General features: G+C 34.7%; 2 protein-coding genes across 2 annotated transcripts; one reads left to right on the forward strand and one right to left on the reverse strand.

Moving 5' to 3' along the window:
- The first annotated feature begins 15861 nt into the window (after window positions 1–15861).
- Window positions 15862–18451, forward strand: LOC145034787 (protein KAKU4-like). The gene is made up of 8 exons (XM_078983298.1): window positions 15862–16259; window positions 16707–16765; window positions 16908–16984; window positions 17062–17150; window positions 17235–17350; window positions 17442–17606; window positions 17681–17849; window positions 17916–18451. Exons 1-8 carry the CDS (start codon window positions 15971–15973, stop codon window positions 18182–18184), a joined length of 1233 nt encoding a protein of 410 aa, XP_078839424.1. The 5' UTR covers window positions 15862–15970; the 3' UTR covers window positions 18185–18451.
- A 369-nt stretch (window positions 18452–18820) lies between these two features.
- On the reverse strand, window positions 18821–24010 carry LOC145034788 (histidine kinase 5-like). The gene is made up of 14 exons (XM_078983299.1): window positions 23470–24010; window positions 23111–23376; window positions 22194–23026; window positions 22061–22117; window positions 21729–21956; window positions 21523–21616; window positions 21217–21423; window positions 20978–21108; window positions 20853–20902; window positions 20567–20787; window positions 20373–20476; window positions 19620–20297; window positions 19362–19538; window positions 18821–19267 (listed from the first exon to the last, which is right to left on the reverse strand). Exons 3-14 carry the CDS (start codon window positions 22905–22907, stop codon window positions 19145–19147), a joined length of 2784 nt encoding a protein of 927 aa, XP_078839425.1. The 5' UTR covers window positions 22908–23026; window positions 23111–23376; window positions 23470–24010; the 3' UTR covers window positions 18821–19144.
- Between the last annotated feature and the right edge of the window lie 297 nt (window positions 24011–24307).

A 24307-nucleotide genomic window follows, 5' to 3' on the forward strand; every position in this document is an offset into this window, starting at 1 on the left:
GGGTTTAGGAAGGCTTTATCTAGGGCTAGGTTGGTTAATCTTAAAGCTATACTTGAATAAGGAAATCCTAGTTCCCATGCAAAACCTTAAGCAACCCATTTACCTCCTAAAGGAAGCCTTTTGACGAAATCTTATAGGGCCACCCTATAAATTTTGTCCACTCTATTTCATGGAGTCCTAAGCCCAGTTTCACAACGATCAATAATTTGCAAAACAACTCCTCCATTATTAACCAGTTCCTTTAATCCCAAAATCAATCACATACTAATTTATGATTAATCACTAATTAATAATATGATTTCCAATAAATATATTAATCTTGTAATAGATTAATAAAATCATTTTGAGTGTTAATTTATTATTTCAAAAAAAAAATTCTACTATCTCTCCACTAGTCATCATGTCAAATTGCATAAGTGAAGGCAACTCAAAAGGACCATGTTATTATCAAATCAAGTACATACCAATTATAGTTATGGGCTTAGACACCTAATCTAACAATCTTATGGGGTTTTACTCTTTCATGCAAGTAATAGTGACCTTTTATGAAGATTAGGAAGCTTATATTATGGTTTGGAGTCCATTTAGCCATGCAAAATCAGTCAGAAACTTTATGAATTAAGACACCCCTTAAGGGTCAGATCAATGTTTGGACGTTCTAGACTTAACCCAACAGGAGCTTATTATGGATTTTAGGTCTCTCATGAGTACGTTAGGCATACGTAGGACTACGCTCAGCATAATGCGTGGTTCATACATCGATAACTTATACTTTGTGCTTCGAGGGTGAGTATGCAGGGCGTACATTTCTGGTACGCAGGGCGTACTCCCTAAGATGTTCATTTTGGGCTTTTTGGGCCTTGAGCCTTTTAGAATGTGGACTATAAGATGTTGGACCAGTTATGCGAATGGTAAAAATGGTCTTTTACCCTTTAGGAATATAAAATATTGTTTGGGCCTTGTATTTTGGGAGGTTATCTTAATTATTGATCAAGGATAATTTAGTCATATTTAGTGTGAGGATTCCCGTAGCAGCAGCTCGTGTGTTCGGTTATATTGGTTTGAGGTGAGTCTCCTCACTGTACCCGTGGGTCGAAGGCACTAATGCCGGTCCACTAGGATATGTTATGGTAGTTGTATTTGTGATTCTTGTTGGATTAGATGTTTAAACCCATAACTATTTTGGTATGTACTTGACCCGATTTTGAACATGGTCCTTTTGGGTTGCCTTCACCATAATTGATAGGATGAATTAAGGAGAAAGAGGATTAATTATGCTTTATTTAATATATTATGTGAATAATATATTAAAAGAGAAATCATATTGTTTAATTAATATTGATCAATAATTAATTTATAATTAATTTTGTGCTAAAAAAGATTAATTAAATAAATGGGACCGATATTGTAATTATATGATAGTTACAAAGTTGGGCTTAGGATCCATAAAGAAGCAATGGACGAATTCTACATGGGAGTCCATATAGAAATTGTCCAAGTGGCCTTCTGGAAGGATCCCTGGGCTGCTTAAGGACTAAGAAACTGGATTAGGGTTTCCAAGTTGATAACCCTAAAAGCCTCAACTATATAAGGGTCGTAAAGGCTCCCAAAAATGCAGTTAAGCATTCTTAGAGGATCTTGGACGTTTTTTGTGCCTCTTCCCTTTCTCTCTTGTTCATCCTTATTGCTAGTGGTATTTGTGACTCCATTAGAGGTGCAACACTTGGGGCACTAAGCTTTCAAGAGTCAAAGACTTTATGGATTACGATTGTTATTGCTACATAACAATCAATGTAAGATCTAAACCCTAATTATATGTTAATTTTGATTATAGTATGTTAGATATAGGGTTTATGGTTTTTGGATGATTATTGCATACTAAACATGTCGATGACACATTCTCAATAATTACCACAACTAACTAAATGGGACCCATTGCTATGGTGAGGAAACTCACCTCAAATGCTAATAGTAGTTGAATAGGCCCTGGCTCCGAGTATCTGCTCTACTCAATCCCTAAACATAAACAACTCCTTAAGATTCAACTCAATACTTCAAACCGTAAGAGTCAACATTAGTCAAAGTCAAAGTCAAGATTGACATTTCGAGTTGAATCAACTCATTGAGTTTGGCTATCAACTCGTCAAGTTCCCTTGTTAACTGGCCAGATCGTGAAAAGTCCCACCAACTCGTCGAGTTCACTCATGAACTCGTTGAGTTGGCCAGAAAACCAACTTCTTAATGTATTAAGTCGTTTTCCTTTGAATCCAAAGACTCCAAACCTGCGATCCCTTTCAAAATTGATGTCTAGAAGGGTAAAGTTGTCACACCCCCAAAACCGAACGGCGGAAACGTTCGGGGGCGGAGGACGTCATATTCAGTATCACAACAATTGAATAATAAAGAAAGTACACACCACCATAATATATATTTGAAAAGTTTACATGATTGAATGTATTACATGTTTGAATATCAAATACAATATGGTGATCAACAATATGTTACTAATGCCAGCGCGTTAGTCTTTAAAAGTAGATGCTACCTGGTTTAGCGGCTTCCTGAGAATACAAGTTATTTCAAGAAAAAGTGTCAACAATTAAGTTGGTGAGTTCATAACTAGTGATTTGAGTAAATGTATGCCATTCGAAAGTTCGTGTATGTTATTTAGAAAATCCCTTATTTTCTTAACAAATGAAATGTAGTCTTAAATGAAAAAGACCAAATGAATCGTTGTTTGCATGAAATGAATGTATTAACCAAGAAAATCCCATATTTTCCTAAAAGTGAAAAACAGTCTTAAGTGACCAAGACCGTAAGTTGTAAGCAACTATGACATGCTCAAAAGAATGATGTATAGTCTTATTATAAAACAACACTATAAGAAGATCGTATTTGTAAATGAAAAGTGACTGTAATAGTCACTTTCCCCGTGAAAACATAATACCATAATAATTGTCTGTCTCGTGAGTTTTCATAACAATACTATCATAATTTGCCTGTAGCGATGTTCTTCAGGCGTCGAAATGAGATGACACTTGTCACCCCGAGGACTGTAGTTAACAATCAGGGCGATGGATCATTAGTCCCGTATAGATCTATACACACTTGTCACGTTCTCCGGACGAGAGATTTTGGTTATAAAACAGGACTTCTAGCGGTACCTTAATAGGTATAGTGAAGATGAATGACTCACAGATTCTCAACTAAGTTTGTATTCTTGAAAATGATGATTTTGTATGAAATGATTTCCCTTTTCCACAATATTAACAAAGGCATAATTAAGAGGTGTATGTTCTTGTATGTATAAGAATGGTATACTAAAAATGGTTACCCTTGATATGATGCAAACGTATAAATAAGATTATAGTATTTATAATCATGTTTCATCCCGAGTGGGTAAAGTAGGGTAATATGTTTTGCATGTTAACATATCCATATAATAGTTATTAAAAACAATATGAAATGTATAACGAAAGATAGACATTTTCACGCAAGATTAACCGCGTGTTTACTTGTATTCTCCCCTGTAAGGTGTTAAAAGCATTTAAAAAGTATTTAAAAGCGTAGAAATGGGGGTATGAACTCACCTGATAGAATTGGTGAGTTGAAGAAGGCAAGACTAAACTCGGGCAGTACTTCGACTGGAAAGAAGCTAGGGATGAACATGGGACGGAACCGGTACTGCCCCGTCTCGTTCCCGATTTCCCGAATACCGAATTTGATCAAAAGCTAATCCTGAGTACCGAACTGAATTAACATCACCAGTACCGAAATGGTACTGGTACTTAGTACTAGTACCGGTACCTGCGATACCGATTCCCGAATTTCATGTATTTGGAGTACCAAGTACTGTCCTGTATTTTTAAATTCGGTACCGGTTCCGGTACGGTATCGGGATTTGGGACAAACTGCTCATCCCTAAAAGAAGTAAGTTCCTCGGGAACTTCGGGACTTCGGGCTTCCTTTAAGGCTTTGACACGTAACCGGGGCGTCGGGATAGTCTCGGAATGCTTAACACTGAGTAAAAGTAGGAGAGGGGATAGAAATGAGCAGCCAAACTCAGAACCCTCAACTTCTATTTATAAGGAGAACTTTTGGAGTTCACATCGTGAACATGAAGATGTTCGCATTGTGAACTTGGTTCTTATCCATCTGCTGACTCTACTTCTGACCGCCCGACCCTGGAGCTTATCCATAACTGGCTCACGTCGTGAGTCCTCTGACAGTGTGGGAATTCGTGTCCCAAACTGTAAAAATTCATATCTCTTGCATACGAGCTCCGAATCGTAATCCTTCAACACATCTAACCACCTCCTCCTTCGCATGTTGAGGTTCTGCTGATCCATCAAATACTTTAAACTTTTGTGATCGGTATAGATGGTGAACCGCACTCCATACAAGTAATGTCTCCAAATCTTGAGGGAAAACACCACTACCCCCAGTTCCAAGTCATGAGTAGGGTAATTTGCCTCATGAGGCTTCAACTGTCTCGTGGCATAAGCTATCATGTGACCCCTCTACATCAGTACTGCACCCAACCCTGAAATCAATGCAAATTTAACACCAAAGCAATAACCCTAGAAACTAGCATACAAATCGAAATTAATGTATAAATTAGGGTTAGAAGATTACCTTACTTGTTATGCAGTAATAACAAGATAAGCTTGAAGATCCTTAGCTCTTGAAAGCTTAGTGCCCCAAATGTTGTACCTCTAATGGTTCACAAACACCCAATGCAAGATGAAGATAGGAGAGTCTTAGAAAATATGCTAGGGTTAGGAAACATATCCTTAGGCTGAAATTCTAAGGGTTTAGGAAGGCTTTATCTAGGGCTAGGTTGGTTAATCTTAAAGCTATACTTGAATAAGGAAATCCTAGTTCCCATGCAAAACCTTAAGCAACCCATTTACCTCCTAAAGGAAGCCTTTTGACGAAATCTTATAGGGCCACCCTATAAATTTTGTCCACTCTATTTCATGGAGTCCTAAGCCCAGTTTCACAACGATCAATAATTTGCAAAACAACTCCTCCATTATTAACCAGTTCCTTTAATCCCAAAATCAATCACATACTAATTTATGATTAATCACTAATTAATAATATGATTTCCAATAAATATATTAATCTTGTAATAGATTAATAAAATCATTTTGAGTGTTAATTTATTATTTCAAAAAAAAAATTCTACTATCTCTCCACTAGTCATCATGTCAAATTGCATAAGTGAAGGCAACTCAAAAGGACCATGTTATTATCAAATCAAGTACATACCAATTATAGTTATGGGCTTAGACACCTAATCTAACAATCTTATGGGGTTTTACTCTTTCATGCAAGTAATAGTGACCTTTTATGAAGATTAGGAAGCTTATATTATGGTTTGGAGTCCATTTAGCCATGCAAAATCAGTCAGAAACTTTATGAATTAAGACACCCCTTAAGGGTCAGATCAATGTTTGGACGTTCTAGACTTAACCCAACAGGAGCTTATTATGGATTTTAGGTCTCTCATGAGTACGTTAGGCATACGTAGGACTACGCTCAGCATAATGCGTGGTTCATACATCGATAACTTATACTTTGTGCTTCGAGGGTGAGTATGCAGGGCGTACATTTCTGGTACGCAGGGCGTACTCCCTAAGATGTTCATTTTGGGCTTTTTGGGCCTTGAGCCTTTTAGAATGTGGACTATAAGATGTTGGACCAGTTATGCGAATGGTAAAAATGGTCTTTTACCCTTTAGGAATATAAAATATTGTTTGGGCCTTGTATTTTGGGAGGTTATCTTAATTATTGATCAAGGATAATTTAGTCATATTTAGTGTGAGGATTCCCGTAGCAGCAGCTCGTGTGTTCGGTTATATTGGTTTGAGGTGAGTCTCCTCACTGTACCCGTGGGTCGAAGGCACTAATGCCGGTCCACTAGGATATGTTATGGTAGTTGTATTTGTGATTCTTGTTGGATTAGATGTTTAAACCCATAACTATTTTGGTATGTACTTGACCCGATTTTGAACATGGTCCTTTTGGGTTGCCTTCACCATAATTGATAGGATGAATTAAGGAGAAAGAGGATTAATTATGCTTTATTTAATATATTATGTGAATAATATATTAAAAGAGAAATCATATTGTTTAATTAATATTGATCAATAATTAATTTATAATTAATTTTGTGCTAAAAAAGATTAATTAAATAAATGGGACCGATATTGTAATTATATGATAGTTACAAAGTTGGGCTTAGGATCCATAAAGAAGCAATGGACGAATTCTACATGGGAGTCCATATAGAAATTGTCCAAGTGGCCTTCTGGAAGGATCCCTGGGCTGCTTAAGGACTAAGAAACTGGATTAGGGTTTCCAAGTTGATAACCCTAAAAGCCTCAACTATATAAGGGTCGTAAAGGCTCCCAAAAATGCAGTTAAGCATTCTTAGAGGATCTTGGACGTTTTTTGTGCCTCTTCCCTTTCTCTCTTGTTCATCCTTATTGCTAGTGGTATTTGTGACTCCATTAGAGGTGCAACACTTGGGGCACTAAGCTTTCAAGAGTCAAAGACTTTATGGATTACGATTGTTATTGCTACATAACAATCAATGTAAGATCTAAACCCTAATTATATGTTAATTTTGATTATAGTATGTTAGATATAGGGTTTATGGTTTTTGGATGATTATTGCATGTACATTTAGACAAACTAGATCCAAAGCTTTAGGGTTTGCATGTTCATTATAGGATTGATGTAATGCTTAAAACCCATAAATTCTTACATGATATGTTGGGCTAGGCCCATTGTATGATGGGCTAGGCTCATTTGTATTTTGGGCTAGACATATGGATTAGGAAGGGCTAGGCCCATTGTATGTTACGTAGGGTGCTAGATGTCTTTGTGAATCTTGCATTTGTAAGCTGGGATGGGCCCAATATGTGGGCTAGGCCCAATGGTATGTATGGTATATCGTATATGGTATTTTGGGAAACTCATTAAGTTTTGTACTTATGATTTATTATTATGGTTTCAGGTACTTTCGGTTCGAAAGGGAAGGGACCGACTTGATCGCAGCGCATCCACCTATGTTTCCACAATATGATGATTTTGGGATTGTACTATGATAAATGTTGTATTATGTTACACTTTGAATGTTTGAATAAAAATTGGTGTTTTGGTTGAATTAAAAATAAAAATTTTACCTCATAATTTTTGGGACATTACAAGAATGGTCACCTTGGCTTGGTTGTTGGATTTCAGAAAAGTTATATGCCGAAATGATCATGCCTCCCAATTGTCCTGCCCGGATGATTCTTACTTGATAGATGTATTATATAAATTAATAAGTTATAGTATTATAGGTTAATACTCGTTAGGCGTATTACCCGTCAGTTAGATCACTAACTGGATCTCCCAGATCCTGTTAATCGTCTAAGTAACTATCGAGGTGAGTTCATCTCACTATATTATGTATTCCAATATATATATATATATATATATATATATATATATATATATATATACATGCAGGTTAGGACATATGAATTAGCAGTGCACAACCCAATATATAGTTTTCTATGTGCATGTAGAGCCGAATATGTAATATCTATGTGCGTAATTGTTGATATGCTTATAAGTTATGACAAATTAGTTAGGGGATGATGGCAGAACGACAAAGTGGTCGGGAGCCTATAGGCCTACGTGTTAACAAAATGACATGTAGGCCGTAAGTACACATAGACTCGTGTTAAAGCTAAAATGTCGTGTAGCCCTTAAGTCTAAATTACCTAATATTATTTGTATGCATGTATGCGTATTGTGGTATATGATATATTTAGGAACTCAATAAGCCTTACACTTACCTAGTTATAAATGTTTTTCAGGCATTTCATTGGTTCTTGAGCAGTGCAAGTTCGATTGTACTTATGCCCATTCACAATCCTATTTTCTGGATTATACTCCGATGTAATTGAATATTTAATAAATAAAAATGAAAATTTTTGTTTAAATTTTGGGACATAACACAAACGCAAAACAACAAAGTATTTTTTGTGTTTTGAATTTGGAAGTGGCCTAACTTCTAAATTGTCATTCTTGGATTATCCAAATTTGATTTCGTGATACCACAGACAATAAGGTCAAAATCAAAGCTTTTGGAGAGTGATTGCAATCACGATTTTTGAATTATCCAAGTTTATATTGATATTCTTAGACCCAATATCTAACAACATTGAACGTTGAAACCCAAAGAAAAAACATCATAAATGATCTATGTGCTTTTAAAACTTTTGACAATATGTCATTATTGCTAACTCCGTTAAGTTTTGTCAATTAATTGAAGGACATTTTCGTCATTTCACTACCACATTTACCATTTATGATGTTTTCTCTTATTTAAAAAAAATGAAAAAAATGAAATAATATTTAAAAGGGGTCCCACCCTCTCTCTCTCTCTCTCTCTCTCTCTCTCCCTCCTCTCCTTTCCTCTCCCCTCTCTCTCTTTATCTATCTCTCTTAAGAACAAACAATAAAAAACACACACTCCTTATCCCCTTGTTCTTCCTCCCTGTAACGGAAACTCACCAACAACCACATTCCTTTGTCTTTCTCCAAGCATGTCGATTTTGTTTTTGAAATGTATGATATTGGAGAAGGTGGCTTGAAGGGAACATATGAGGTCGATGGTGGTGGTGGATCTATCAGAGCAAAAGAGAGTTAAGGGCTAGGGTTCAACTTGTAACGCCCGTAGATCCGGGCTAGTCAATTTAGAGACGATAGACGTCAAAAATGAATTTTTGATGAAAGATTATTTAGAATGAATAATCTTAACTCAGTTACAGTATATGTTACAAGGTTTCCGTGCATATAAAGAACGCCGAAATCCGAGTTATAACGAAAAAGTTATGACCTGTCGAAGTTTCGTGATAGAACCGGCACGACGCAGAATGACGTAAAAAGTGAATTTACTTTAGAGTGATATATAGCTTTAGCAATCTAAACGAAAGTCGTAGAGTTCGTTAAACCATGAGCGTGCATAAAAAGAACGTCCAAATCTGACTTCGTATGAGGAAGTTATGATTTTCTAAGTTTCGACTTAGCGGTATGCAGCCCGAATACTCGATTTGAGATCGAGCGGTTTTTAGCCGAAACAATCTAAATGAGAATCGAAGATCTCATTAATTGTAGTGAAACGATGAAAAGATAGACGAAAACGGACGTCGGATAAAGAAGTTATGATTTTATAATGGAGTTTTCCTGTTCCGGCCTACTAAAAATAAATAATAAAAATAAATTCAAAATTAGCCAACGGACTCCAAATGAAAGTTGTAGATCGTAGTCTCACCTACACGGGGATATAAAGAACGTCGAAAACGGAGTTCGTATGAGGAAGATATGAATTTTTGAAGTTTATTTAATAATTTCGGTATTTAAATTTATTAAAAATATCCGATATTATCCAAGGGGGGGAGTCAGCGTTCTTATCCCATTACGCCCAGCGTAATGTAGATTTACGTCCAGCGTAAATGGGCTTCCAGCCCCGTATAAAAGGGTGTCGAGGGCAACCGACTTCTTTGCTCGTTTCTTCCCTTTTTCTCGCGTCTTGCATCGTTTTTCGTCCAAGAAATATCCTGAAGCTCCGGTATCATTCCCAAGCCCCGAAGCAAGTCCGGAGGCCCCGAAGATCCCGAGAAGTGTGATTCCTGAGTCGAAGCGTTGCCCGCGAGGAGCCCGGTTTTTGTGAAGATCTTCCAGATCTACCGAAGAATACTACTTCTACAAGTCGTAGTGTTGTCCGATCATCTTCTAATCAAGTGAGTGTGTGGTTACTTTCTTCTAACGCATAATTATGAAGTATTTTATATGAAATACGTGTTATGTGTATAATTTTGTTGTTATGTGTGTGAATGTATATTCACTTTCTTCTATCTCATAAATCTGATTTATTCTCTATGAAATACGTGTTATGTGGGTATGCCTCATCTGTTATGTGGAATAGGTATTGAATGAGAATGTTATACAGGTTTTAAACTATGTATAAAAATATATATTTTTATCTACTAATATGTTGGGTAGAACATGGGTAGATAGTTGATATGTGATAAACATATGAGAGGCCCAAATGTTGTTGTTGTTGATCTAGTTATTCAGCGAGTATGGATTAGACCAAGAGGTTAGTTTTAGATCCGGGAGTATGGATCAGGTAAAGAGATAAAACTTGTTATTAGTCCGGGAGTATGGATTAAGACTAAGTTAATTGTCCCTAGTCCGGGAGTATGGATTGGGCACAATTATTGATCCGGGAGTATGGATCAGATCAGGATTAGGGTATAGTTAATTGTTCTTATTCCGGGAGTATGGATTGGGTACAATTATTGATCCGGGAGTATGGATCAGATCAGGAGGTTAGTTTTAGATCCGTGAGTATGGATCAGGTAGTTTTAGATCTATGAGTATGGATCAGGTGAAAAATGTTAGTTTTAGATCCGTGAATATGGATCAGTGAAGAGTATAGTTTTAGATCCGTGAGTAGGGATCAGGTAAAGAGGAAAATTTTAGATACGAGAGTTTAGATCGTGTCGTTGTGAGGATCGATGGGGTGGGATAAGAGTCGCCTTTATATGGTGAAATTGTACAAGTTTGAATGTTCTATATTTATATATATATGATATAACAATGTGGGATGAAAACCCTATATGCTCACCAGGCTCTCAAGCCTGACTCACTCAGTTTTCTTTGTATCACAAGTATCGATACGAAGACATATTTCACAGTGAGATTTAAAGGAGATATAAATCATTAGTGTAATTGAATGTAAGTTCTGTTTATGCTTATATGTCTGTATCGGCACATGACATCCCGAGGTTTTATTATTAAATGAAAATATATTCTCTTTGAGAAATGTTTTGATACGTTATTATCATATCTTGTTTCGGGAACAAATTCCGCAACCGTTTTCTTTAAAAGATTACTCTGATTTTATAAAACAAAGCATAAACAAATCGGTCTTTTCTGGCCGTGAAAATGGGGATGTCACACAACTTCCCCGACATCCTTCTTCTCCCAAATTGGCTTTTTCTTGTTTCGATCTATATCATCCACGAACCTGGACACAAGTATTCTCATATTTGGGGAAAAATCAACCGAATTTCAATCTCTGACGGCTTCTGGTTCTTTACATACCCAAACCTGTTATTCATAAAATCAGCAAGGTGAGAATCATCTTATGTGGTATTAATTTAATGTATGTTTTTTATAAGGTTCGGTTTTGAGCTTTGATTTCATGTATTATTTTGGTATGATTTTAAGATTTGATTTCAACTTTGATATCTTGATTTCATATTTGGTTTTGAGCACTGATTTCATGTACTAAGGAGAAAGCATGATCAGTGAGCAGAGTGGGGTTCAACCAAGATCTACCCTTTCTTTCCCCTTCACGTAGGTCCAAGACAATAAGAAAAAATGAGCTAGGTGTATTGAGAGCATCATCGGGGGTTTTGGAATATTTGTTTATTCCTCCCCAAATTCCCAGAACATGGTTGTTCTTTGTTGGAATTTATGATTCATATGCTAATGTTGGGAGGATGGTGATGAAGAAAAAGGCAAAATCTTAGATTGATTTGGATGATGATAACGACCCGTATAAGGAATGATATAGGAAAGAATTTGATCATGGTGGTTTATAGGTTTATGTACATGAACCTGGGAAGAAATAAATGAATATATTATATATATATATATATATATATAGAGAGAGAGAGAGAGAGAGAGAGAGATCCTTCGCATATTATTTAATTTTTTTAAATAAGAAAAAACATCATAAATGGTCCCTGTGATAGTGAAATGATGAAAATGTCTTTCAGTTAACGGATAATCTATGATGTTTTTAAACTACGAGGATTAAACTTCAGATTTAGAAAAACTACACAGACCATTTATGATGTTTTTTCAAACCCAAAATACAAAAAAACTTGTCTGAAAAGATTTAGGAAATTCTATAATTTTGATAAATCAACGTTTTTTTAATTATAAATCCAATAAAATATAAGAAGCATAACAACATACATTAAGTTAATTTTAGTAGAAATGTTAAAAAAAGAGCATTTTTTTTTGAAACGACAAACTAGCTAACCTACTCATAAATAACTATCTATGCCTCCACTGAAACTTGAATCCATGACCTTTCCCATGAGAGGGTCACCCATTATCGGTAGGCCATTGACCATTTGGTAAAAAAAAAAACATTTTCTAACTCCAAAATCAGGAGTTTCGAAGTGCAAAACCTAGGGGTGAGAATAGTGCGACTTGGTGTGGTTTTAGGGCCAAACCGAACCGCAAACCGTAAGGTGCGGTTTTTAAATTCTAGAAATCGTTGGATGCGGTACTTTAATAGTTTGGTTTTGCGGTTTTTGAGTGCGGTTTCGGTTTATACCGGTTCGGTGTCGGTTTTAAATCGAGTCAAACATATGATGCGGTTTTTTATGTTCACCGATATGATTTTTTTAACTGTGGTGTTCATGTGAAGATTTATGATTGTATGACATGATGTCATTTCGTTTCCTTACATTTAGAAGCTGCAATTTTGAGGTTGTTTTTGTTTTTGTTTTGTTTTGTTTTTTTTTTACTTGATCATTTCATTTGCAACCCATATTCCCAAGCTAATTTTTTTTATTCAATTTGTGCTTAGAAGTTACAGACTTGCAAGTTGTAGCCCACATAGTATTTACACTTTACACATAATCATTAAGTAACAAACATAAAGTCACAAACTCACATATTAAACCTAATACGTAATTACTAATTACCTTCAAGTTCAATATATAATATATTTATAAATTATAATTTATTATCTTTTTAAATAATATGTATAATTATATAATATAAATTAGTGATTTATTTTATTGTTAATAACCTTGCGGTGCGGTTCGATTTTGGTGGTCCGATTTCTAGATAAAAACCGCAATGCACCAATAAATTCGGTTTTTCAAAAAAATAAAATCTGCAACATCGGTTTTTACGTCGGTTTTGGTTTTTCGGTGGCGGTTTATTGCGGTTTTTCTTTTATCGGTTCGGTTTTTGCTCACCTAACAAAGGTTGAGAATGGGGGAATCATTTTCAGCCACTCATTTAATTTTGCCGCAAAAGCCTCCGTCGTACCAGCAGAAATGAGAAAGAAATAGACATGTGTTTTCCAACAAAACATGTTTCCTTAAACTATGCTAATCATTACCTTAATATATACAAAAACATAGTTTTTTCGTTTTTTTTTTTTTTTTTTTTTTTTTTTTTATAATTTTTAAGAAGCTATTTATATCGAAAAATGATTTTAAATATACAAAAATTCATGATTTTTTATTCTCTACAAATAGACATCCATATTGATATAGTTTTAAGATAAATAAAAATTTTATTTTTTTTTATATTTTCAGTTATCGTTATTCATAAGTGAATAAAAATGAATCAGGTTTTACTACAGTACAGTCGTTATTCAGTTATGAATAAAAAACTATGATTAATTTTTTTTTATTACAATTTAAGTATCATTCATATATGAATATAACATATAATAAACATAGTATATTCATATTTAAATATTAGACGATGCATTCACTTATGAATATTACATAGTATATTCACTTGTGAATATTAGATGGTTATTCACTTATGAATATTAGATAGTATTTTCATACCTGAATATTACAGAGTATTACATGGTATATCACATGTGAATATTACATAGTATATTCATTTGTGAATATTACACAGTATATTCATTTGTGAATATTACACAGTATATTCACTTATGAATATTACACAATATATTCACATATGAATATTACACAGTATATTCACTTATGAATATTATAATGTATTTTCACAAATATATATAATTTTTATATGTTATTCACATATGAATAACATACAGACTTTCCTATCAAATGATCCAACCAAACACACCATACATTTTTATCCGAACAGGATTAAACAATAGCAAACAAACATCCATGAAATCATTGTCATTTGTTTTCTTTCCTGTCAAATGAAACAAACCAAACTCCCTTCGTTATCGTTGATTTCCAGTCAAACCCCTTTCTCTATCTGTTCATGATGAACACACCAAACCTGATCAAATCCTTTTCCCCCATCTACTCACCCGTTGAACATCGATCACCCAAACACCCACCTAACTGATTTACAATCAAAATAAAAGAAACAAGAAGAGGACCGTACCAATTGAAGCAACAACCGTGCCATCAAGACCCTTCAGCACTTCCCATCGATTACCACAGCCAAAAGCCACCATCTTCTAGACTATTTCCGTCGATTGGAACCTCGGTTTCCCTTTATGCCTTGGCTCGTTGACCCACTAACACCGATGCCATCTTCCCTCGCCTCCCTCTCTCTTCATTTCTCGCTGGCAGGAAGCAAATGAGAGGCAGCGGGCGTCCGACCCAATCTCCTAGCAAAACCAAACCCTCGCTTCTGGCTTCTTTCCGATCGCAATCTCCTAGCAAAACCAAACACCTCCTCCTTTAGTCTAATCAAAACCACGGAGACCATCTCGGTTTGCGAGTCGGGTAACGAACCTTCGTGCTTCTCCCCCTTAATCAGACGAAGACGAGCACCGAAGAATCTTCACATTGGTCTCCTTTGCTGCTGACGATGGGAGGTGAACGAAGGGTTGCTGCAAAGCCCGCTGTGTTCGTTCATCGATTTGCTTCTCGTTTTCCTCTCGCCATCATCTACTTCGTATCCCCTTTACGGCTTTACCCGATCAAAAAAAATGGATTGATGATGGTTTAATCGAAGAAATCTAGATGATTGTTGAAAGTTGGAGAAGAAATTTGGATGATGAACGATGAATGAGTTTGAACTACGGATACGTATTTGATATTAAAGGTTGTTCTCATATTTACAAGTTTACCACCGTATCTTTTTATACTTGAATAAAATGAATGACTGAGAATGATTCCCTCATTCTCAACCTTTTTTATTTTCTCAATTGAACACTTATATATATATATATATATATATATATATATATATATATATATATATATATATATATATATATATATATATATATATATATATATATATATATATATATATATATATATATATATATAAAGAGAAAACAACTTTATCTAATCGAATATATATTCCGATATAATGGCATGAAAATGTGTCATTGTGTTGCAATAAAGGTCAATGAGGCAACGGTTAACGGAGTTTTATTTATTTATTAGGTGTGAAACCCGTATATTATACAAGTTGATTTTAAAAAAATTAAACATTAAAATGTAACATAAAATATTTTTTAATGTAAAACTTTAAAATAAGAAAAGAAGAAATGTATTTATTACAATTTAATATCATATATATATGATATTCAATATTTTACATATATAAGTATACGACTTTAATTATAAAAATTGAAAAAACCAAAAATTGACAAGTGGGATAATATTTATTTCAAAAATACCCCAAATTGACAAGTATCAAAACTAATGAAAGATTGACATGTTTGGAAGATTTATTTATTTATTATATATGTAAGATATAAATAAAAAAAAGTATTTTATATATTATATATGTTTGAAATCCAAATTTCTTTAAAAATTTCTAAAATTTGAATCAATTACATATTATCAGTAGTTATTTTTTATAACTATCCAAAATTTATAGGTTACATGACATCTTTAGTACTGTTTTACTTTTACACTTTGAGAACGTTTATTTATATATTAAATACTCATTCGAAAAAAAGAACATTTTATATTAAATAAACTAAATAGTTATTGAGTGTTTGGAAGAAAGGTACCCTCATATTTATTGAGAAATCAAAACAAAATAAAAGGTTATTGCATACTCATTACTTAAGTGCTTTTGACTCGCTCTTTTTCCGTCGATTCGGAAAACACACTGAGTCACTGAACACCAACACCGTTTCTCTTCGCCCATCGCGAATCTCAACACCATGGCTCCCGGTTCTCAGGCACCCGCAGATGTTCCAGCCGGCAGATCCGGCGGAAAAATCTTGAAAGCAAGGAGAGTTGCTGCTAGGAAGACCCCATACGACCGCCCAACTCCGCCTCAGCCTGAGCCTCCACTTCTGCAATCAGAAAGCCCTAGTTGGCTCGGTGGACTTGTTTTTCCGGCTAAGTTTGTTGCTGGTGGTGCCAGCAAAATTTTATCTTCGTTTTGGAACCCCAAGACTTGGGCCGCGGCTTCCTCCTCCTCTTCTTCGGACAGTGATTCCGAATCAGGTAGATAATCTTATTTTGGGGTTTCTTTTAATGTGTTTTAATTGTATGTGTTTTTCAGAGTAAAATAGATCCAAATTAGGAGTTTTTTCTAGCGCGAAACAACCCAATGTCCTCGAATCACAACTCACAGTATTTTTCCCTTGAATCTTTCTGAATTTTGAAAAACGGTCGTTATGGTATGGAGGGAATGTTTTTCATCAGATTTAGTTATAAATGCATGTTAATCTTTTAGTATACGTATCTATCATATAACCAACCTTATTTGCGCTAGTTATAGAATTTGAGAACACATCACACATTCGTTGGAGAAAGTTTTATCAAAATTCATTTTGTGAAGAGGAATAAGGAAACACAATGTTAGTACGGAAGAAATTGAAGTAACGCTATTTCAATGATCTTGAAAATTTGGGTAATTCATGAATTTGATATTGTTATCTTTTGCTGAAGATGATTCTGGAGATGATGAAAACCCTTCTGATGGAGCAATGGAGTTGAATCAGAATCAGGTATCTGTTCTCTTCTTTATTACCATCATTTGTTCCATATGTAGTGATATCACTTCAGAGTGTAAAGCAAACCACTTGTTATGAACTTGATAACTGAAAATGGTTGCATCACAAATATTTTAACTCTATTTTGTTACATCAGCAAAAGGATAGTTCATCTCAGAAGGGTGAAGTTTTGCATTTAGTTGAGCAGCTACTTATGATTGAACGATATTCAAGGTATGTTTTGCTCAATGTATTTTCATATTACTCCATATAAGCTTTATGCTCACTGATAATTTCATAATTTCCAACAGGGAAGAATGTGATAAACTAATAGAGATTATCAATTCGCGAGTTGTAGATTATGCAGGACCAAGCATGATTCATAGCAGGAGTAACAATGGTAAATCCAGAAAGCATCTGTAACACTTTCATATCTACTAAATTTCTTTGATATGATTACGAACAAATAGTTATTTTTAACCAGAGACCCAAGCTATCATAGAAGCAAGAAAGTGGGTTGCAGAGAGTAAAGTTAGATCTGGTAAAAAGTCAGATTTGGACAATGGACTTTATGCTCTTAAGTATATTATGACACCACAGGTTAAATCTTAATCCCTCACATGCAATATTCTTTAAATATATATATATATGTATATGTGAATATATTTTATATTTTTTTGTTCATATCCAGGCTACTGAAGAAGAAGGGTCGCCAGTTGAAGTGGCAAAATCATATATGAGAACTCGTCCAGCATGGGCATCTCCTTTAAGACGTGATAATTCATTAAGTCCAGATTTGTTCAAGGAAAGAACACCCTATTCTTCTGATGCTGGAATCTCTTTCACATCAACAAAGGTTAGATAGATAATTCTTTAATCATATTTGTAAATTGTATGTTATCTAATTTTTTTAAAAAATAAATTGTACAGAGGGATTATCTTTCTGGTGGATCGTGGAACATTGAGGATGAAATACGCAAAGTGCGATCAAAGGCAAGTGAAGATTTGCTAAACAGCCATCGTTCTTCCATGAAACATCATTTACAACATTCCTTGGATAATGACAAGTCGAATGAAATTGTGGACCTGACTGCTGAAGGTATGGTTGCTTTCAGATTATTTGAAAGAAAAAAAAAGTAGATACTGATTTAATCTTGTTGTTTAGGCGATAAGAAAGAAACGAGGGGTGTTAGTGAAGAGAATGGAGTGGAGAATGAAGAAGGGAATGATAATGAAAATGATGAGGTGGAAAAGAATTGTTTTTTATCGACAGAATCAGTGGAAGTACCAGTTAATAATTCTCAGGACAGTTTTAATGATGAAGAGGAAAGTTTGGTTGCAAAAGAAAAGGAAGATGGAATGGCTGAAAACCGAATGACGAGAGCTAGAGGTAGAGGAAGAGGGAGAGGGAGAGTAAGAGGAAGAGCCAAGTAAGTGACTCAATCTGAATGTAGTCAGGTCAGTTGATGAGGAAAAGACAAAGTTTGTGTTGATTTATTTGTAAGGTAGAGTAGATATAGACTCTTTTGTTGTGAAGCTCATGTATTATCTATTATGTCATTGTTATCAGTTATGTATAACTGACTTGACTGATTTAGTGTTTCACAGACTCTCTGACCATTTGTAATTTAAAACAAATCGTATTGTAGCCTTGTAGGCGTACTAGCTGATTTCATGTATTGTAACTTTTTTATTTTTTTATTTTTTTATTTTTTATGCCACTTTCAGTTGTGTTTTTTGTAGTTATAGTTGCCCGCATATTAGGGATGTGTTACATTTTTAAAAATAGATGAAAAGTTATTGATGAATTTGAATTCAGAAGATTCTCTATGTACTATCTATAATCATCAAAAAGCATTTAAGAGATTGATTAATAAATCAATTACTTTGTTAGAAAGTAAATGATTTACAATTATTAATCATTTAATATCAAACATACGCTTTAATAAAGAGAAAAGAAATAGCAAAGTAGATGTTAATAATAACTTAGTGATTAAAAAGTAAAGTTATTGAAAACTTGACCTCGATGGCACATCACATTTTCTGAACCAGAATAGAAACACAAAATAATTTACAAAACCTTGGATTATGTAAAAATAAAAATGTCTAAGCCATTCACAGCTAATTAATTATTGCTCACAAAACAAAACTATAATAATATCTAGCTCAATGGTATTCAGCTCGTCCCCTACATACTTATTTTGCTAACCTACAACCTAATAACACCCATCTAAACTCTAAAGAAATGAAAACTGTTTAGACAACTAACTCTTATAAAGTGAAGAGCTAAGAGGACGAGAAAAAGACCAAACATTGATTACAAAACTTTCCTAACTCACATTCACATTTCTATACACATACACATATATGATCTATTTACACGCTGATTTTATATCACTCCACATACTGTTCAAGACATTGTTTTAAGTTCTGAAGTGTAACAGGCTTTGTAATGAACGAATCCATACCATTCTCAAAGCACTCTTCTCCACTTTCCGACATTGCGTTTGCTGTCATCTACTCAGTCAGACAATTAATAAAACTTTTTGTTAGTCATAATATAGTAAAACGCAAGGGCATTTTAGACATTTCTTGCTAGTTTAGTACTTACTGCAACGATGGGAATTCTCTTTCTGGATATTTGATTGTGAGAAGGAGAATCATGATCATGATCATGTGGTTCTGGTTCCACTCCAGCCTTCCTTGCTTCATCCCAATTCCCGGTTTTTTCATATGAACGAATCAGTCTCGTAGCTTCAAGCCCATCCATTACAGGCATGCATACATCCTGCACATTCATTTAGCGATCATGATTTTTATTTTTTTAATTAGTTTGATTGATAATGAAATAATTTAGTAGTAAAAATACCATAAGAATGAGATCATAAGCACAACTCTGAACAGCACGAACAGCTTCAGCTCCATTATTCACAACATCCATGTCTTGATTCAACTGTCTCATCATCCTCCTTGCCACCATTACATTCACCATATGATCTTCCACAAGAAGAATTTTAGGTTTTCTTGTTGACCTGCCATTGCCAACGTCTTCCTGGTTACCGGAACTACTACTACACTCTGAGCTTCTATTTGAATCCTTTCTTGCCTCCCATGTGTCACATAAATCTGTTTTTGAAGAAGGCGAACATGAAGCAGCGACTATGGAGGTCGTATTTTCATTCTCTGAGTTACATTTCGAACAACTTTCAGGTTCCGATGAGGTATCAAAACAAGAGGAATCGTCATCCATGGAATTAATCTCTTTGAGAGCAACTTTACTCGAAGGAATGGAATACAAATTCTCCGGAAGCACACTGATTCTGTCTTTAGAAGAGAACACGGAGCCTAACGTGTGTGGCTTGAATTGGAAAAAGCCACAAGTGATGTCTTCATCTTCAGACTCGTCGTTATCGGCCATGTCGCCGAACTCATCAGTATCATCTGAACCATCACATGGATGTGAAAGTTTATGAGGTAAAATGAAAGTAAATGTAGATCCACAATGTTCTTTACTCGATACAGTCAGATGCCCTCCCATCAGCTCAACCTGCGATAAATCACGGATTTTAGGTCAAAACCAATTTCATTTTCTCACATTCCGATTCCGATCTAGAATCATTACCAATTGTTTGCAGATCGCTAAACCTAATCCAGTCCCACCGTATTTCCTAGCTGTATCTGCTCCAGCTTGCATGTATTTTTTGAATAAATTGGGTAATGCAGTTTCTGACATCAAATCGATGAATAAAATATTATAGTTAACATGATTACTAAAGCTACGAAAATGAGAAATTGGAAATTTTAAAGGAAAGGTACCTGGTATTCCTATTCCTGTATCTTTAATATCACAGCGTATCCAGACTACTGTTTCATGCGATTGAGGTTCATTCTCCTCATGTCCATTTAACAGGAGATCGTTTTTTGTTAAATCATCTGTGTTTACATTCTTCGGTTCTTGTTGGCCTTCAGGATATGGATCTGCTATTACGTATAGATTTATCTCAACCTTCCCTTGGTGAGTGAACTTGATAGCATTGCTGCACAAAATTAATGTGTTTAGAACTTGGTGTGTATGGAACATTTTGACCTGTGTTAGAAATACCTGATCAAGTTGGTGAGAATCTGTCGAATCCGTAGAACATCACCAATAATCTGAAATTGTTTAACAAATGTTAACATAAATGTTCTCTTTTTTGTAGCAAATTATATCAGTATTAGAGATTAAACCTCCAATGGGACATCATCTGCCACGTGTCCTTCCAAAATCAACATCTTTTTCAGTGATGCAGCTGCAGTTTGAAGAACATGCTTGATTACTTCTCTAGGCCTAAATTTTGTAGCCTCCAGCTTCATAACTCCTGAAAATAATCTTAACTTTTAAATGCTACACAGTATAAAAACGGTGTTTGAAGTTTGAACATCAGTCTATTAAAAAAAATAGCAATTATAAAGGGATGAAAAATAACCTGACTCGACTTTGGAAAGGTCAAGAATGTCATTTATAAGTTGAAGAACTAAATCACCAGAAGATAACATAACACCCAAGAGCTGTTTCTGATCCTTATCAAGTTTTGTAGTTGATAAAATCTCTGCCATGCTAACGACCCCGGATAATGGAGATCTTATCTCATGTGACATGGTTGCCAACATTTGTTTTGCTCTCATTGTTTCCTCTAAAAGAAGTTTATTTAGGCAAAATGTTCGATAAACCATTTTTATATAAAACAATAAAATAAAATTCATAAGGTTCAAGAGAAAGAAAGCTTACCAACCTGTAATATGAATAGTTTTATTAAGTTCTGTCTCTTTAGCTTTCTGCACGGCTATTTCTTCCCGGAGTTTTGCCATCTTTTCTCTCTTTTTTACCTGTCACATGATTAAAAAAAATATATCAAATTATAAAACCGAATTGGGTAGATTTTTATAACTACAATGTTGTAATAAGAAGATGCTATAATAAACAAATGAAAGAAAGTACCTGATCAGTGATTTCCATACCCATGTAATTTACACCAATTTTCTCTCCATCTTTGCTGAAAACAGGTTCAACATATATTAAAAATGTTTTGGCACCAAATAATTCGGTCTCAAAAGTTATTTCTCTTTTTCCTGGTAATCCTTTTTCAAGAACTTCTCTTTTGAAATCTTGGGATTCCTTTACACCACCACCTTTGAATATTTCTACATCTGTTTTCCCGATTATATCCTGTGCATAGTATTAGGGAAAAAAAAGATATGGTTCAAAAATAATCTATGAACTTACAACAAATAATAACTTTGAATTAATAAAGTTGATGATGATCATATTACCTCTTCTCGTAAGCTTGGAAAATGATTATAAATGAAGCGATATCGCAACTCGTTGTCCTGAGATATTACAATCGTAATGTAAAAAGGGCAAAAAAGGAACAAAATAAAAAGAGCTTGAGTGAAATCAAATTACCTGATGGCCAATAACAACGGGTGCATTTTGAAGAACAAAATGTAAAAAATTATCAGCTCTTTTCAAGATCTGGGACAGTTCTTCAACAGGTGATGATTGTTTTTCAAGGTTTTCAATGCTTTCCTCCAACTTTTCCAAAAGTATATGTTCTCTCTGAACACTTTCTTCCAACAATTTTCCCAAATGCAATGCCTTTTGCTTCCAATATATAACTGTATCATATTCAGCATCTATTTCTACCCGTTTATCTTCAACAATAACATCATTTCTTTTCTTGGGTACATCTTGAAATATTTCATAAACTCCATCCAGCACAGAAACTGGACGTTTATCACCTTCGTAACTTTCCTCAAAACGATGTTGTTCAAAGATTTCTAATTTTTTAAGCTGAACTTCATGTTGTTGTTTGCTCAAATTTTCAAGCTCTTCCCTCAAAAGTCTCACAGCATTTTCTTGTTTATATTCCCAGTTTTTTACAAGGTAAGCTAACTGTGAGGACCCTTTTTCACTGTAACTTGTGAGTTCTACTAACCTTTTGAAGTCAACTATACTAGGCTCTTCAATGAAGGCAAGATCCTCTAACATATCTTCATGGAGTCCTGGTTTTTCTACATTGAACTTTTTTCCAGCTTCATCAATGTCTTCAGGCCACATTGAAGAGAGGACTTCAACCTCCATATCTTCAACATGATCATCCACCATCTCGCTCACCATTTTAGAATAATAATAATAATAATAATAATAACAATACAAAAAGTATCGATGTCTGTTTACTTTGAGGAAATTGTGATTTTGAGCATCAATGGAGTCTATACGCAATTAACAGATTGTTTCTGCAGATTGAAATTTATGAAATCACGATCGAGAGAGTTTACCAACAGAAAGGGAAAATGTAATTGGAGAAGCATGATACTCACCATTGACATGATCGGCAAATTCGAAATGAAAGAAGAAGAATCATCGATACTTGTCAAAATTCTGCAAAAATGGTGGAAACCGATAAAATTTACCGACTGGAGAAGGAATGATTGAAACGCGATAATCATTTCCACGAATAAGTTTTGTTTATCGGATGCCACTTAGATCAGAAAAGCGAAAGAAGTTGAGATTGGGGAAAATCCATCTGGCCTTGCCATTCATGTCATCTCGTCAGCCTCTGTAACCCCCTTTTTTCACTGTAGATCTGGAAAGTATCTTAGAAGTGCTCAGTCAATGAATAAACAAAAGAAAAACTAGTTTACTTAATCATAGAGAGAGAGAATGTGGAGAGACAAACCATGTGAGAGGGAAAGAAAAACAATTGTGGAAGAGCAGAGAAGAGTAGAAGCTCAAAAGGCCATGTGCATTTGAAAACAATTTATATATATATAGTATATAAGATGACACACAATACTGAATTGAATGAGAGGTTTTTATATTGTCGAGAAGTTTTTTTATTGCTTATTCGAGAATCTCTCACAGACATTTATACAAACACATTATGTTCATTCATCATTTACACAGACACAAACACAAACACACACACTGAAAACACCTACACTCTGTTCCAATTTAATTCTTTGTGGAGAACATGCATGTAGATGGATGGGAAATTGTTAATTGATAATGGGGTTTTCTTTATCGCTTTTCCTGGATGTACTCCATCAATCAAAATGCAATATCCAAACATAGGGGAGGTATAAAATATTGCATAAACAGGAAGAGATTACCAAAGGTTGGATTTTTTAAATTGGCAGGCAAAGGCATACCAGGCTGTTCCCCGCCACCTTCCGAGGTTGACGCATATCCAGGGCGCGTTCGGATCCACGCGCTTACTTGGAGGCTGCCCTTTCTTTTGGCCCTTATTATCAGCCACTTTAAACTCCAACAAACAACTGCTTTTTTACCCCATTTTACTTCAATCCATTTCAGTAAAATCACATGCTGTAAATGGAAATGAAACGTCCAAGGGTTGCAATTTGCAAAATTATCAGTCCCTTTATTATAGATACTGAATTTTTAATTCGTTGAGTTTAAATTTCTAACACATTCAGTTAAACGAGTTAAATTGTATTGTAATTTATAAATCAGTTTAACAATGAAACAAAAAACAACCCAAGCCAATATGCACATTG

Source organism: Lactuca saligna, chromosome 3, assembly GCF_052625555.1.
Source record: "Lactuca saligna cultivar CGN05327 chromosome 3, ASM5262555v1, whole genome shotgun sequence".
Classification (NCBI taxonomy): Eukaryota; Viridiplantae; Streptophyta; class Magnoliopsida; order Asterales; family Asteraceae; genus Lactuca; species Lactuca saligna.

What these genes read in the sequence shown, in the direction of transcription:
- LOC145034787 (XM_078983298.1), top strand. Translation starts at nt 15,971, where the DNA reads ATGGCTCCCGGTTCTCAGGCACCCGCAGATGTTCCAGCCGGCAGATCC. An exon ending in GGACAGTGATTCCGAATCAG is followed by an intron (nt 16,260 to 16,706) that starts GTAGATAATCTT and finishes CTTTTGCTGAAG; the next exon opens with ATGATTCTGGAGATGATGAA. An exon ending in TGGAGTTGAATCAGAATCAG is followed by an intron (nt 16,766 to 16,907) that starts GTATCTGTTCTC and finishes TTGTTACATCAG; the next exon opens with CAAAAGGATAGTTCATCTCA.
- LOC145034788 (XM_078983299.1), bottom strand. Translation starts at nt 22,907, where the DNA reads ATGGTGAGCGAGATGGTGGATGATCATGTTGAAGATATGGAGGTTGAA. An exon ending in TAAAACTATTCATATTACAG is followed by an intron (nt 21,424 to 21,522) that starts GTTGGTAAGCTT and finishes AACTTCTTTTAG; the next exon opens with AGGAAACAATGAGAGCAAAA. An exon ending in CAGATGATGTCCCATTGGAG is followed by an intron (nt 20,903 to 20,977) that starts GTTTAATCTCTA and finishes AAACAATTTCAG; the next exon opens with ATTATTGGTGATGTTCTACG.